At 51.2% G+C, this 14,132-nt stretch overlaps 1 protein-coding gene across 1 annotated transcript; it reads left to right on the top strand.

Moving 5' to 3' along the window:
* Positions 1-248: 248 nt before the first annotated feature.
* Positions 249-13,390, top strand: ambra1b (autophagy/beclin-1 regulator 1b). The gene is made up of 19 exons (XM_028430570.1): positions 249-549; positions 2,068-2,273; positions 2,412-2,470; positions 2,758-2,941; positions 3,014-3,186; positions 3,305-3,371; positions 3,440-4,974; positions 5,059-5,145; positions 5,236-5,421; positions 5,591-5,671; positions 5,761-5,861; positions 6,937-7,047; positions 7,130-7,318; positions 7,770-7,924; positions 8,391-8,530; positions 9,500-9,604; positions 9,682-9,869; positions 10,487-10,618; positions 10,868-13,390. Exons 2-19 carry the CDS (start codon positions 2,142-2,144, stop codon positions 11,449-11,451), a joined length of 4,209 nt encoding a protein of 1,402 aa, XP_028286371.1. The 5' UTR covers positions 249-549; positions 2,068-2,141; the 3' UTR covers positions 11,452-13,390.
* The last annotated feature ends 742 nt before the right edge of the window (positions 13,391-14,132 follow it).

The following is a 14,132-nucleotide window of genomic DNA, read 5'->3' as shown; positions in this document are numbered from 1 at the left end:
CTGTTCCCAGGCTTCCTAGTCGATGGCAGATCAGTTTCGGGTTGGTTCAAACTAACTGCTGGGATCGGTCAGTGGATTTCACTGTCTGAGGATCAGAAGCATAACAGGTTACACCAGCAGGGATTTCTTTATTTGCTTTGAGGGTCAAAACATCAAACACTTTGATTAATGACCGGGGATTGGCTTCACAGTGCGTTCGATGACCTGCAGTTGGAGCTCTGCTGTTAGGCCTGTTTGTGGCTAGCTAGCAGCTAGCTAGTTACGCAGTAGCAGTTTCGCGTCGGGCAGCTAGTAAAACATCGGACCAATGCCTTAGAAAACGATTTACTTTCGCCCCCTCTGATAGTATGAATGTTGTCCGTAGACTTCAGTAGACGCATTTCATTGCAGTAACCGCGGAGCAGCGGTGTTGAGGTTACGCAGTTTATTTTCTGTCAACGGCCACATTTTCCGTCTTTGCCCGAGCTAGCTAGCTAGCTAGCGTAGCTCCAGATAGCCTGTTAGCCTTGCCTATGATGGCACAGCCAAACAGCCAATCGATCAAAGAAGGTAGGCCATCCACTCTGCACAGATTAAATCTGACTTTTTTACCGATGCATCGTTAAAGTCCGACACTAACACCGTGTATAAATCAACAAGCTAACACGGGCTGGTTAAATCCCACATTACAGGCGGCTTCATTTTGTAGATCGTTAGCTTGTTAGCTCTATCTGGGATGAGCTAATGTGGTCGAGGTTAAAACATCAGCGAACATCAACCAAGCGAACTTGTAGAGGGGTTTTAATGTTCCTTATGCTCTTATTTAAACCTAAATGAAAGACAGCAGTCATCCCAGAGCTGCTTGTGTCATGGTGATGGACGGAGCTAAAATGGCTTTTATTATCATCACCAGTCACTCTTTTATGTAGACGTGTGGTCGTCATGTAACATATTAATCAGCTCACTGATGGCGTTACTCCTTTTTTACTCCTTGAACTGAAGCTGCGATCAGCTGCACAGTTTACAGTTTGAACCAATAAACATTCATTGATCAACCCCCCAATTCATCTATGATAGATTATTTTAATCTGTGATGGGTTCCCTGAGCCCAGGTCTTCAGATGATTCTGTCAGTGACTCCTCTGTCCTCTCTGTCATTCGATTTAAAGCCTCCTCCTACAGCGTCCAACCAACAGTTCAAATGCATGACATCATGTTAGCAAAAATAAATACATAAAAAATTCAACATGCACATTTTGCCTTAACAAAAACACTTGGTTAGTTCAGATTATTGCACCAGGAACATGGTGGGTTTTAATGTCTACTCAGACGTGTCTGAAGGTGTCTTCTGTGTCATCAGCAGCATCATGTCTGTCAATCAGTGTAAATGTTCCTGTTCTGAGACATTCAGAGTGAACAGAGCAGAACCATCCCCTGCTTCTCAGCTTCTGCCTGCCCCTCATCCATCGCAGTGATGGGCCAAAGAAACAAGCTGGCAGAGTGTAACAGGCTGAGATGTGAAGTGGAATATACCGTGCTCTCTGTGGAGAACAACCTAAAGCTCTTTAAATACAGTTTTTAATAGAAAGGTAACAGTGACCAACCTCCACTGCTTTTATCGTTGGTGCATGAAGTTCATTCGCCCTCAGCCTAATTGTTCATCAGATGTAAAACTACCTTTGGGTTAGGAATGTTTTTATGATGTGCAGCTTTGCATGCTGGGAGTTTTGGCCAGCGGACAGTGGACCCTGCAGGCCTGCTTCTAGGCTCCCTGCTGTGTGCTGCAGGACTTCAGCACCTCTGCAGGTGGTGTAGGTGGTGTTTTGCAGTCCCCACCACGAGGGTAACTGCGTTGCCCCCACTGCTCCACCCCTCCCACACTCTGTGGGTTGTGCCTGATGCTTTCAGTGGTTGGTGGTTGTACAGCTCAGACTGATGATCATTCAGTTTTCTGTAATGGAGGTGAGGAGGGCTGGTACAAAGCTAAGTGGCTGGGGTCAGATGAACTTTCAGGAGTTGGTGTTTGGGTTATTGAGCACATTCTCCCAGCCTGCTTCCTCTCTTGTGTGTTCACTCTCTTCCCTCTCAGCCTAGACTCTGCATGGCGACGGACTGGCAGCAGTGCAAGTGAGCAGCCAAACAGCCGAGGTCACCAGTAGCAACATGGCATCTCGTCAGAGGAACTCTGTCCGGATCCTGTCCAACCGGGAGCGAGGCTCCCAGACCTTTGGCTCACAGCGGCTCTTGCAGCTGCTGGTGGAGGAGAAGGTCCGCTGGATGAAATGGCAGAGTCAGGTACGTCAGAGCACGGCCAGGGACCATGTGTGCAGGGTCCCACACAGTCTGTAAAGCATGGACTCTTATTGTAGTAATTTCAGAGTAAGTCTGAATAAATGGTGTGAATTGAAATGTTTGTGTTGCGTTTGTTGACAGAAAGTGGAGCTGCCGGACAGCCCGCGGTCCACCTTTCTGCTGGCGTTCAGCCCCGACAGGTGAGAAGCTTGGTTCAGCTCAGAGCTGTGCTCCTCACTGGAGGTGATGACATCACTGCACAGTGGCAGCCATGTTTAAACTTTAAAACACACACAGGAGAAAGTGCTGTGTGTTTGTTTAAAAGAAAAAACGACACCTTCTGATCAATAGAGTGTTCTGTTTGGTTAATAAAAGAACTTTGAAAGGAGAATGACACCCTCTCACCTGGAGCCACACTGTGGTTCTTAACGTGTGCCTTTCATGCTCTGAATAATGACACCCTCTCACCTCCCTCCGTCTCATGCAGGACCCTCATGGCTTCCACACACGTCAACCACAACATTTACATAACGGAGGTGAAGACTGGGAAGTGCCTACATTCCCTAGTGGGCCACCGCAGAACCCCCTGGTGTGTGACCTTTCACCCCACGATTCCTGGCTTGGTGGCCTCTGGGTGCCTTGATGGCGAAGTCCGCATCTGGGACCTGCATGTGAGTACAGAAAGTGACAGGAAAGCCTGACTCTGAGACCTCAGATCATCATGTTTAACTGTTTCTCTGCAGGGTGGGAGTGAGAGTTGGTTTACAGAGAGCAATGTCGCCATTGCCTCCCTGGCCTTCCACCCAACTGCTCAGCTCCTGCTCATTGCCACCAACAACGAGCTCCACTTCTGGGACTGGAGCCGGCCAGAGCCCTTTGCGGTGGTGAAGACGGGCAGCGACACAGAGAGAGTCCGGTGGGTTAAACAGGATCCACACTGTGGTTAGCTGCTCAGACACTCATGGACAGTACTGATCCTGAAACACAAACATTCTAGAAACAGTTCATGAACTGAGCTGTGTGTGTTTTTCCAGGTTGGTGAGGTTTGACCCTCTCGGGCACAACCTGCTCACGGCCATCGTGAATCCGTCCAATCAGCAGGTAAGACTGGTGTTCCTGTTGGAGGTTAATCACATGGAGTCCGGTTGGTAATGCTGGGTGTCTTTCAGAACGAGGAGGACTCTGAGGTTCCCATGGACAGCGTGGAGATGACTCACTTCCGTCAGCGCTCCTTCCTGCCATCACAGCCCGTTCGCCGCACGCCCATCCTCCACAACTTCCTTCACATCTTGTCGTCCCGCTCCCCGGGGGCTCAGGCGGCAGGGGAGCAGACTCGGCCTCTCGGTGAAAATGGAAGCAATAATGCAGAAGCCCCCAGCATGCCTCTCGCCCAGTACCCTAGCTCTGAACGTGGGCCCCCTTTCCCCGGCTGCACGCAGCACCTGGGCATGGTGTGCCTGTGCAGTCGCTGCTCAGCCAGTCGGAACTCCTCTCTGTCTGCCGGCGGTCCTCCCCTGACTCCGTCTGATTCCAGGGTGTCGTCTGATGCTCCCGCGCCCCCCCCTGCTTCCACTTTCTCCTCGGCCCGCACGGAGCCCCGGCAGCCCTCAGAGCGGCCCTCGGCCTTTACCTCAGTCTACTACAGCACCGGCACCTCTTTGAACCCTGCTGCTCCCAGAAGCACTGAGTCACACTCCACCTCCAGACCAGGACCTGAATGGACTTTCAACCTCCTGAACATGAGGGAGGGTGGGGGTAATCCAAGCATGCTGCCTCCCAGGACCTCTACTTCTTCCTCCGTTAGCCTTCTGTCAGTCCTTCGGCAGCAGGACGGCTCCTCTTCCTCACCTGTCTACACCTCCGCCACTGAAGGACGGGGCTTCCCCCAGCAAGGAGAGCTGGGGGCCCGGGACACTGCGGGCACAAGCAGTGGGCACCACCCGTTTTGGGAGGGCTCTCGGAGCAGCACGGCCTCCTTTCCCAACGTGCTGCAGTGCAACCTGAGCCGCTACTTCATGGAGTTTGACCGCATGCAAGACCTGGATCCGCCCTTAGGGGGCAGCCTGGCCGATGGGGGCCAGGAACAGAACCAAGAGCTGCTGAATAACAACATGGATCCAGACAGACCAGGGCCGTCTTCATCTTCCTCCACCTCTTCCCCACCCATCATCCACTATCAGCCTCCACTCCCCCCGCCCCCTGCTTCCCACAGCCTTGAGAACAATGTTCCTCCCCCCACCTCCCGAGGCCATCTGAACCGCTGTCGGGCCTGCCACAACCTGCTAACCTTCAACCACGACTCTCAGCGCTGGGAGCGCACTAACCAGTCCTCCTCCACCTCTGCCTCCACCCTGGAGCCCTCCTCCACCTCCTCTTTCCCCCCTCCTCCCCCTCCTTCCTCTCCTTGGCAGCCTGAAGAAGGCAGGAGAACACTAGAAGCCCAAACACACGAGCGGAGGGTGCCCCCGGAGGCCAGCGAGCAGCCGCCACCGTCTGGAGGTGGAGCAGCAGGAACGGTGGCCTTCCCTATAGCTCCGTCCTCCAGCCAGCCTGGAGAGCAGACTGTGGGTTTGGTGTACAACCAAGACACGGCGCAGTGGGAGCGGGTGTACCGGCAGGCAGCTGCCGGCCGATCCACAGAGCCGCCGGAGGCCTTAAACCAAGAAATGCCTGTCGACCCCCCAGATGAGGACTACCTGAGGAGGTATGGTCTCTGCAGGCACCTCGTCAGTGGAATGTTATCCTAAACATTTTGTGTGTGATATAACCTCCTGATTCATTAACACAGGCGCCTCCTGGAGTCCTCTCTGTTATCACTGAGTCGCTACGACATGTCAGGATCACGAGACCACCCCATCTACCCCGACCCAGCCAGGTACAGTTATACACTTCATAGGTACAAAAGCACATCCCTCACACAAGTCCAGACAGGAGCACTTCACTTACTTGAACCTTTCCTGTGCAGGCTCTCACCAGCAGCGTACTACGCTCAGAGGATGATCCAGTATCTGTCAAGGCGGGACAGCATTCGCCAGCGCTCACTGCGCTACCAGCAGAACCGCCTGCGGGCCATGTCGTCGTCCTCCGACAGCCAAGCCAGCAACCCGTCCGTCTCCATTGACAACAGTGATGTGGACTTTGAGGAGCTGGAGTAAGTTGTGACAGGGTGAAAAGAAAGAACTTCTCGTTGCTTAAATGCTATAAACCCAGGATCTGCAGGGAGCTGAAGACCTGATGGCGGCTCAGACGTGATGATTCAGTCTGCTGGAAAATCTGAAACACGTCCAGGTGTGAGTGTAATCATATGTTGTTTTTTCCAGTGATAATGGAGACAGAGCAAGACACCGGACACCACGGAATGCCAGGATGTCTGCACCCTCACTGGGTCGCTTTGTCCCTCGGTGAGTCTCTTCTCAAGTGTAAACAGACCTGCTGTGTTCAGTTGTACGTCCTGTAGAACTCAAAGCTCCTCTCCTGCTTCCTCCTGCAGGCGCTTCCTCCTGCCTGAGTACCTGCCCTATGCTGGAATCTTCCATGAGCGAGGGCAGCCCGGCCTGGCCACACACTCCTCTGTCAACAGAGTGCTAGCTGGTACACACACACACACTCCTCTGTCAACAGAGTGCTAACTGGTACACACACACACACACACACACACTCCTCTGTCAACAGAGTGCTAACTGGTACACACACACACACACACACTCCTCTGTCAACAGAGTGCTAGCTGGTACACACACACACACTCCTCTGTCAACAGAGTGCTAGCTGGTACACACACACACACACACACACACACACACTCCTCTGTCAACAGAGTGCTAGCTGGTACACACACACACACACTCTCCTCTGTCAACAGAGTGCTAGCTGGTACACACACACACACACTCCTCTGTCAACAGAGTGCTAACTGGTACACACACACACACACACTCCTCTGTCAACAGAGTGCTAGCTGGTACACACACACACACACTCTTCTCTGTCAACAGAGTGCTAGCTGGTACACACACACACACACTCCTCTGTCAACAGAGTGCTAGCTGGTACACACACACACACACACTCCTCTGTCAACAGAGTGCTAGCTGCTACACAAACACACTCTTCTCTGTCAACAGAGTGCTAGCTGGTACACACACACACACTCTTCTCTGTCAACAGAGTGCTAGCTGGTACACACACACACTACTCTGTCAACAGAGTTCTAGCTGGTACACACACACACACACTCTCCTCTGTCAACAGAGTGCTAGCTGGTACACACACACACACACTCTTCTCTGTCAACAGAGTTCTAGCTGGTACACACACACACTCCTCTGTCAACAGAGTGCTAGCTGGTACACACACACACACACACTCCTCTGTCAACAAAGTGCTTTGTGCACCTGGAGGTTTTGTTTCACACGGCCCCTGTAGTGTGGGGGCTGTGTTTTCAAGGGAGTCCTTCTGAGACATTTTTCCACACCCATTCAAGGATGCAGTGTGTCCTAAGCCTAAGGAGACAATAAAGGAAGCATTCAGGCTCCTTTCCTTTAAATCATGGCTGTCACTGAGCGACTTCCAGATCAGACCGTTCCACTGTGGCTGTGGAAGTCTAGCTGACCCCACAGCGTGTGTGAGAGTGCTCTGTTTCTCACTGACTGTGTTTTTGTTCCAGGGGCGTCCATCGGAGACGGTCAGTCTGCAGTCGCTAGCAACATTGCTAACACTACATACCGCCTGCAGTGGTGGGACTTCACCAAGTTTGACCTGCCTGAGATCAGCAACGGTGCGTCTTCCTCTGAGCTGCAGTCTGTGTTTAGAGAGGATAGGATGCTGAGCAGATGTGTGTGTGTTTGTCTCCCGTCCAGCCTCAGTCAACGTTCTGGTGCCAAACTGTAAAATCTACAACGACGCCAGCTGTGACATCTCTGCAGACGGTCAGCTGCTGGCGGTCTTCATTCCCAGCAGCCAGCGGGGCTTCCCGGACGAGGGAATCCTGGCCATCTATTCACTGGCTCCACACAACCTCGGAGAAATGCTCTACACCAAGAGATTCGGTACGGAGAGTGTTTCCCACAGAACAGGTAGCAATGTGTGCTGGCACCTTGGCGCCGGGACAAAGCGTTGAGGTTAAATATACACCTGTATGCTAATCTAATGAAGCATTTTGAATCGATTCGGTTCAGTCTTAAGTCTTCTCTCAGTTCTGACTGATAAGACAAATAATTTTACTAGAACCCTGTCTGGACCTTCCCCCACCTCAGCTCCATACATCACAGGCCAGTAGAATGAGTTTGCTCATACAGATACCTGGACTTTATGTTGGAGGAGGACCTGCCCTTTAAATGTCATGTGTTACTCTAATCGTAATTAAAGCTGAGTTTTCACTTTGTGAGTTTTGAGTTTGTGCCTTTTTTAGTTTTAGTCTTTAGATTCTGTGTCATTCATGGAATGGTGACGTGGTGTCTTCAGAGCGTTCAGGGAGGCTGACTGTCTCTGTTCCCACAGGTCCAAACGCCATCTCCGTCAGCCTGTCCCCGATGGGCTGCTACGTGATGGTCGGCCTGGCCTCTCGCAGGATATTGCTGCATCCCACCACAGACCACATGGTGGCACAAGTCTTCCGCCTGCAGCAGCCACACGGAGGGGAGACCTCTATCAGGGTTAGACTGCACACACACACACACACCATCTAACACAGCTCTGTTATTATGGACACTTTGGGTTTGAAGACATAAAACTAAAACAGCAGCGGTCAGTCAGCCTTTTCAGAATCCAAATTAGAATCGTGTTTATTGCCATGTAAGTGAAGAGGTTTCACATTAGTAGGAATTTGCCTTTGGTGCGTACATATAACAATTAACATGAAATGAAATAAGAAGCATGCATGGGTTAAAAAATAAAATGTGATCAAAATAAAACAAAGTAAACAATGTAATCTAAAAGCAAGGCTATAAATTGACATGACATTACAGACATACAGTGAACAGAACATGAGTAATGGTTGTAATGGCAAACAGACCCTTTTACAGCTGTTACTGTTGAAATCAATATGATTATTGATATTTGACGTTTAGCAAAAACATCTCCAGCCATGATACACTCCCTGGATGTACGTGTGTGTTTCAGATGGTGTTCAGTGTGGTTTACCCAATGGCTCCAGACCAGAGGCGCCATGTCAGCATCAACTCGGCCCGCTGGCTGCCTGACCCGGGCATGGGACTGGCTTATGGAACCAACAAGGGAGACCTGGTCATCTGCCGGCCTGTGTGAGTCTGCTGACTGTGTGTCTGTGTGGTGGTGCAGATTTATTCTGAAGCTGGCCTTCCTGAGCTCCATCAGAGTCTCTGGGAGGAGGTCAGGGTGGACGGAGGACTGACTGTTAGCTTCACTTTACTGAAACAGGAAACGCTTAAAGCTGCAGTGAGTATGCTTGTTCCATGCTCCACGACAACAGACAAGTCTGTTTGTGTTCCTGAGGTGTCATGAACAAGAACAAAGGTCGCTTCGGCCCAGTCTGGTCATACTTCAGGAGAAACGTGTGTGCAGAACTCCTCATACAGCCCTCCCCCTGCAGCACACAAGGCAGAGCAGCGGTCTAAGTGAACATGAAGCAGAGGAGGAGGAAGATTTGATACTTGATACTTGATTCTGAAAGATACTTTCTGGGATTTCCCAGTTTTGCTTGTTTCCCAAACATCTGTTGACCTGAATGAGGGATGATAAGGAGCCGGTAATGTTCAGAGGAGGGCGCGTATGTGCTCGTAGCATGATAAAAGACCAACAACAGGTCTGATAGACAGTATTGTTTGACCTTCTGTGCACCTGAAGAAGCTTTTTCGCTTCTCCACATTCACCACGCCCACTCCAACATTCCGACCAATCACTCGATAGTTGTCAGACACGACCAAGAATACTGTTTTTCTGTCGATGTGTCGAGAACAAGCTGTGAGAGCTCACAAACCAGCCAGAAACCTTTTCTTGTTCTCGGCGAGAGTAACAGCCTTCAGCCCCTGTGTGTTTTTCCTCAGAGAGAGCGCCCGCTCCACACCTCCTCCACTAGAAGCCCTCTGATGTGATTAGCCTAATAGCTGCTCTGAACAGGAAGACCTTTAATTGGAGAAGCCCAATTAGTGCTTTTAATGAGGTCGTGGTCTGTGTGATTCCACGAAGAAATCCCTCCTCTGCTTTTTAGGCTTCCTGAATGAAAGTGAATTACAAGCTGTGTGTGTGTGTAGATTCTATCGAAGTGATGGCGAGAGCCCCGGGGAGTCGAGCAGTGAACCGTTATTTTCTGTCAACAACAGTGGAACCAGCCGGACCCGAGGCTCCGACAGGCCGGGGTGAGCATCTTCTTTCCGAGTGTGTGTCTGATGCTGCTGTGCTCTTAACGAGGACACATCTGATGATTGTCTTTCAGACCAAACCGCTCGGGCTGGAGACTGGACAGAGACATGGGATTGATGAACGCGATTGGTCTTCAGCCCCGACACCCTGCCCCTTCAGTGACATCACAAGGAACCCAGACGCCAATCATCCAGCTGCAGAACGCTGAAACACAAACAGAGCGGGACCTCTCAGAGCCCAGCACCGCACAGCCACCTGCCCGTAAGACACACACACACTCAGTAGCATGTTGTCTAACACACACACAGATTCTGCTGTGTGTGGTGTGTGTGCACACTGATGCTACCTGCATTAGTGTCTTATTGAATTATTTTCTCTGCTAAGAATAACCATCCGGTGGTTTCCAACCTCCGGGTCACGGTCAAGTTTAGGGCCACTGCTCTGTGAGCATCTGTGTGTGTTTAAACCAGCCTGCAGACAGCATGTCTCTGTGAAGCTGTTATCATGATGGCGTGTCTGCGGCAGCTCCTGCATTTTTCTTTTGCTTTCATACATGTCTGTAGATTTGGTTCTACTGGTTCTCCTGGTTCTCCTGGTTCTCCTCTCAGACGCTGTATGTAAGTGAGAAACCAGTGTGATGGGATGAGTTGTATGTGATCAGTCATCCACATCACGGCTGAAATTAGGGTCACTGGACCTGCTTGGGTTCAGTGGGCATGTGTCATGTGGTGACCCAGCAGAGGGTGAACCCTCCAGAAGCAGCTGCTCGTCAGGAAACCCCAGTGGCAGTTTGAGGCTCTCTGCCTGATGTGAAGGAATCTGTCCTGCACGTGGTCCCCTGTGAAGTAATGTGTGATCGTGTCACTGTGTCTCCTCAGACGTCCCTCCTGAGATGCCATCCACCAGTGGAGCCGCTCAGCTACAGATGGAGGCGTCTCAGAGCAGCAGAGATCAGGACAGTGTGCAGGGTGGAGCTTCAGCAGAGGCTCACGCCTCCACAGCTGCTGCAGGTAAGCCTCCGCTCTGCCACATGCTCAGTCAGACGTGCTCCTCCTGTGAAGTGTTGTAAACATGGACCATTTGTCTTTGGATGTGTGTGCATGGTGAAGGCCTCTCATCAGGTTTTCTCACCCACAGAGGTGAGCTGACAGTCATGCTTTACCTTCCTGCTGTGGTCAGGCTGAGTCCTGCACCCTCTCAGGATGTTGTGCTTTGCCTGAAGGGTCAGGATGAATGAACCCTTCTGCTGTCGCTCCTAGGTTCTGGAGAGTCGGAGTTGATCTCGGGGGAAGATGCTCTAGCACGAATTCGCCGGCTTATTGCAGACGGCGGTATGACGGCGGTTGTGCAGCGCGAGCAGAGCACCACCATGGCCTCCATGGGCGGCTTTGGAAACAACATCATTGTCAGCCATCGCATCCACCGCGGCTCCCAGACCAGCACGGGAGCCTCCCGGCCTGGAGCGGACCCTGCCGCAGCAACAGCCTCCACCTCGGATCCTCTCCGCATCACTCAGCCCCAGTCCTCGCCCCAGTCCTCCCCCCATCCCACGTCCCTGGATACTAACCTGTCCGAACAGCTCGCTCCCACATGGAACCCCCGGATGGTGCCGGGTCCCGCGCTCCCCGGCCTCTCTTTGGCTGTGGACATGGATGATGTGTTCGATGGGGGGCGAACAGACGATGATTCCCTGCCCGGTCCCTCCTCTTCCTCCCTGCTGCTGTCTTCCCCCTCTTACACCTCCTCTGGTTCCTCATCCTCGTCCTCGTCCTCCTCTCACAGCCCCCTGCCTGGCGGTGGAGGCAGCCCCAATGTTTACCACGGTGACCCGTACAGCAGGTAGTCCTGTTGGCCAACAGCCGGAGCACTGGCTGATGGCTTCATAAGGCCTTATCTCACAGAGAAATGGGTGCTGTTTCCATTCTGCATGGGGTCTCCCACTGGGGAAAGAAGGGACACAAGGATCCTGCCTTACCCCTCCTCACCCTAAACTGCTGTGGCATTGACGTGCACTTACAAACCAGACTGAACCATTCTTTGTCAGATGGAGCTTCTGCCTGAACATGGCTCTTGTTCTGAGTGCCAGAAAGGGGGGGTGGGGGGCGGGGTTCTCTTTTTCACACATTTACTCCAACGTGCTGCATTCGGTGCCATGTGATGTTGATTTGATGTGAAATAGTGCGTGATTGAAGTGAAGTGTTTAACAATCCAGCATTACTTTGTTTTTTACGTGTGAGGATCACTGACTGAACTCTGCACGTCTCCCACTGACACTGCAGTCCACCAGACAAGGCTGACGACAGGGGGGGGCTAAAACACCCAGTTGCACTACAGAATGTTTGGTGCTAAGCGGGGCCCGGACAGGTGTGTGTCTGTGTGTGTCTGTTGAGCTGCAGCAGAGCGGGTGCTTGCATGGAGGACGTCAGTCATATGAAGTTACTTTAAGCCCGTTTTATACCTTACTGTTGGTGAGAATGTGCACGTGCCGTCAGATCTGTCATCAGAGGCTGAATCCAAGCAGACTGTGACACGTGTGTGTGTCAGTAGGAGCTGCCTCACCAACGCAGGAAGTTTTACTTTGGCAGCAGCTGCGTGGCCTCGTCCTCTGAGTCCAGGAGAAACTGCAGAGATCCACTGAGGGTCCGTTCAGAGGCTGCCTGGCAGTGACTGATTTGAGGATTTCCCAGGATCCCAGAGATCCAGTGTCCTTTCAGTGGAGTTGTTACTTCCTGTTTATATCCTGCAAAGCATCATGGGACTTTGTAATGTGGAAAGTTTTTTTTTGTCCAACCACCAGTTGAAGGAAAAACCTTCAGACAATAATCCACAGAAGACATTGGTGTGGTTTTATAGTCAGAATCATGCAGCAGAGGTGTGTGTCTGTGTACCGATGATACAGACATGACAGCTGCTTTGATCCCTGCAGGCGTTGGGCTGCTGTTTGCAGCTCTACAGAGGCTGCCTCCACCCTCTGCGTGTCTGTCAGGGTGGAGCTCCTGTAGTGGAACAGGTTGTAATCGGTGTCTCCAAACAAACCCCGCCCCCTTGCTCCTCCCTCTGCTCCTCTCTTTTCAGAATTAAAACTTGAATTTTGTGATCAAGCACTTCTTTTCCAACTGCAAAGATGGTACACACACCTGCACCGAGACTCACACTGATGGTGTTTGTTGTGTGTGGGGTGGGGGGGTGGAGTGGGGTGTTGTAATGGACCTGTGAAAGTGAAGGTAACGAAGGGTGGAGGGGCCTAAAGCTGGGTGTTTTCTTTCCATGGCGACCTGTGAGGATGCGAGGCGTTACTTGATCCACTTGAACCAGTGTGTGTGCGCATGTGTCTGTGTGTGTCTGTGTGTGTTTGCGCGCCTGTCTGTGTCAGCCTCTGTGAGTTTGTACAGCTCTGATGCTTGGACTTTTAGACGTGATGTAATTAAAGAACTTTGAGAGTTTTCCTGTGGTGTTCCTGTAGCTGATTGGATGATGATGATGACGAAGATGATGATGATGATGTGTGAACATCTAGCTGATGTGCGGAGCTCCAACCTGCTGCCCTGCCACTATACACTCAGGCAGTCGTTTAGATGAAAGCTAATAAATGACTTCATCCTGGCGTCTTTGTGAAACTTGTGTCAATATATTATTGACATGAATGATTTTTAATCCAGGTTTTCTGAGACGGTTTTAGGATTACAGCAGGAAAGCTTTGTTCTTGTCTTTTTATTGGTGCCATATGTAAGTGTTGGATGAATGCTAATGCTAATAAAGGATCATCTGATCCTTGAACCATGGCTGAAGCTAGGTCAGCAGCACGTCTCTAACCTCCACGCCAGACGTCCTGTCCCTCTTTCTTCATGTGAGGACGTCCCCGGGGACGGCCTGATGTCTACTGTCAGCCTGCCTGCTGACGCCGCCTCTGATTGGCCGGGCTGATTATGGAGCATCCATCTGTATCAGAGTGTGTGTGGGCAGCAGAGAGGCTGGTTTCAGTAGCTGATCTGACAGATTCACTGGTAATCAGATTACAATCGAGCGTCAACCGCAAACAATAAATCTGATGAACACAAACACTGTGAGTTATTCCATAAAAGCAGCTGAGGTGGAGTCCTCCCAGGTGGAGGCAAGGCTCCTTCTGAGGATCTAATGTCAGGGGGCTGACGGTGGGCGGAGCCTGGAGTGGTCAGGGTGAAGGAGGATTTCCTGAGCTGCATATAAACAGCTGCTGACGGAGGAGGACGAGGCTGACTGCAGCTCCAACATCACCGGTAAGCTACACCTAATCTCTGATTGTTGTTGTTTAATCTGTGTATGAGTACATTAACGTTTAAGTGCTGTCACTCATGTAAAACTAACTTCTAACTGTCAGGAATCTAATATTTGAAAAGATGATTTTCCTCATTTGTTTATATTTAATTTACTGTTTCAGCAGTTTATCCAGTTCTTGAATTCAATCTGAACACATGGATCAATAAAGCAGCACTCGCACTTCATCACTGAGACTGAAGCTGTTCAGTGTAACTTATAGAGCTTCAC

The sequence above is a fragment of the Parambassis ranga genome, chromosome 19 (genome assembly GCF_900634625.1).
Source record: "Parambassis ranga chromosome 19, fParRan2.1, whole genome shotgun sequence".
Taxonomy (NCBI): domain Eukaryota; kingdom Metazoa; phylum Chordata; class Actinopteri; family Ambassidae; genus Parambassis; species Parambassis ranga.
This window is presented reverse-complemented; position numbering and strand designations above follow the sequence as displayed.

What these genes read in the sequence shown, in the direction of transcription:
- ambra1b (XM_028430570.1), top strand. Translation starts at nt 2,142, where the DNA reads ATGGCATCTCGTCAGAGGAACTCTGTCCGGATCCTGTCCAACCGGGAG. An exon ending in CTGGCGTTCAGCCCCGACAG is followed by an intron (nt 2,471 to 2,757) that starts GTGAGAAGCTTG and finishes CGTCTCATGCAG; the next exon opens with GACCCTCATGGCTTCCACAC. An exon ending in TCCGCATCTGGGACCTGCAT is followed by an intron (nt 2,942 to 3,013) that starts GTGAGTACAGAA and finishes GTTTCTCTGCAG; the next exon opens with GGTGGGAGTGAGAGTTGGTT.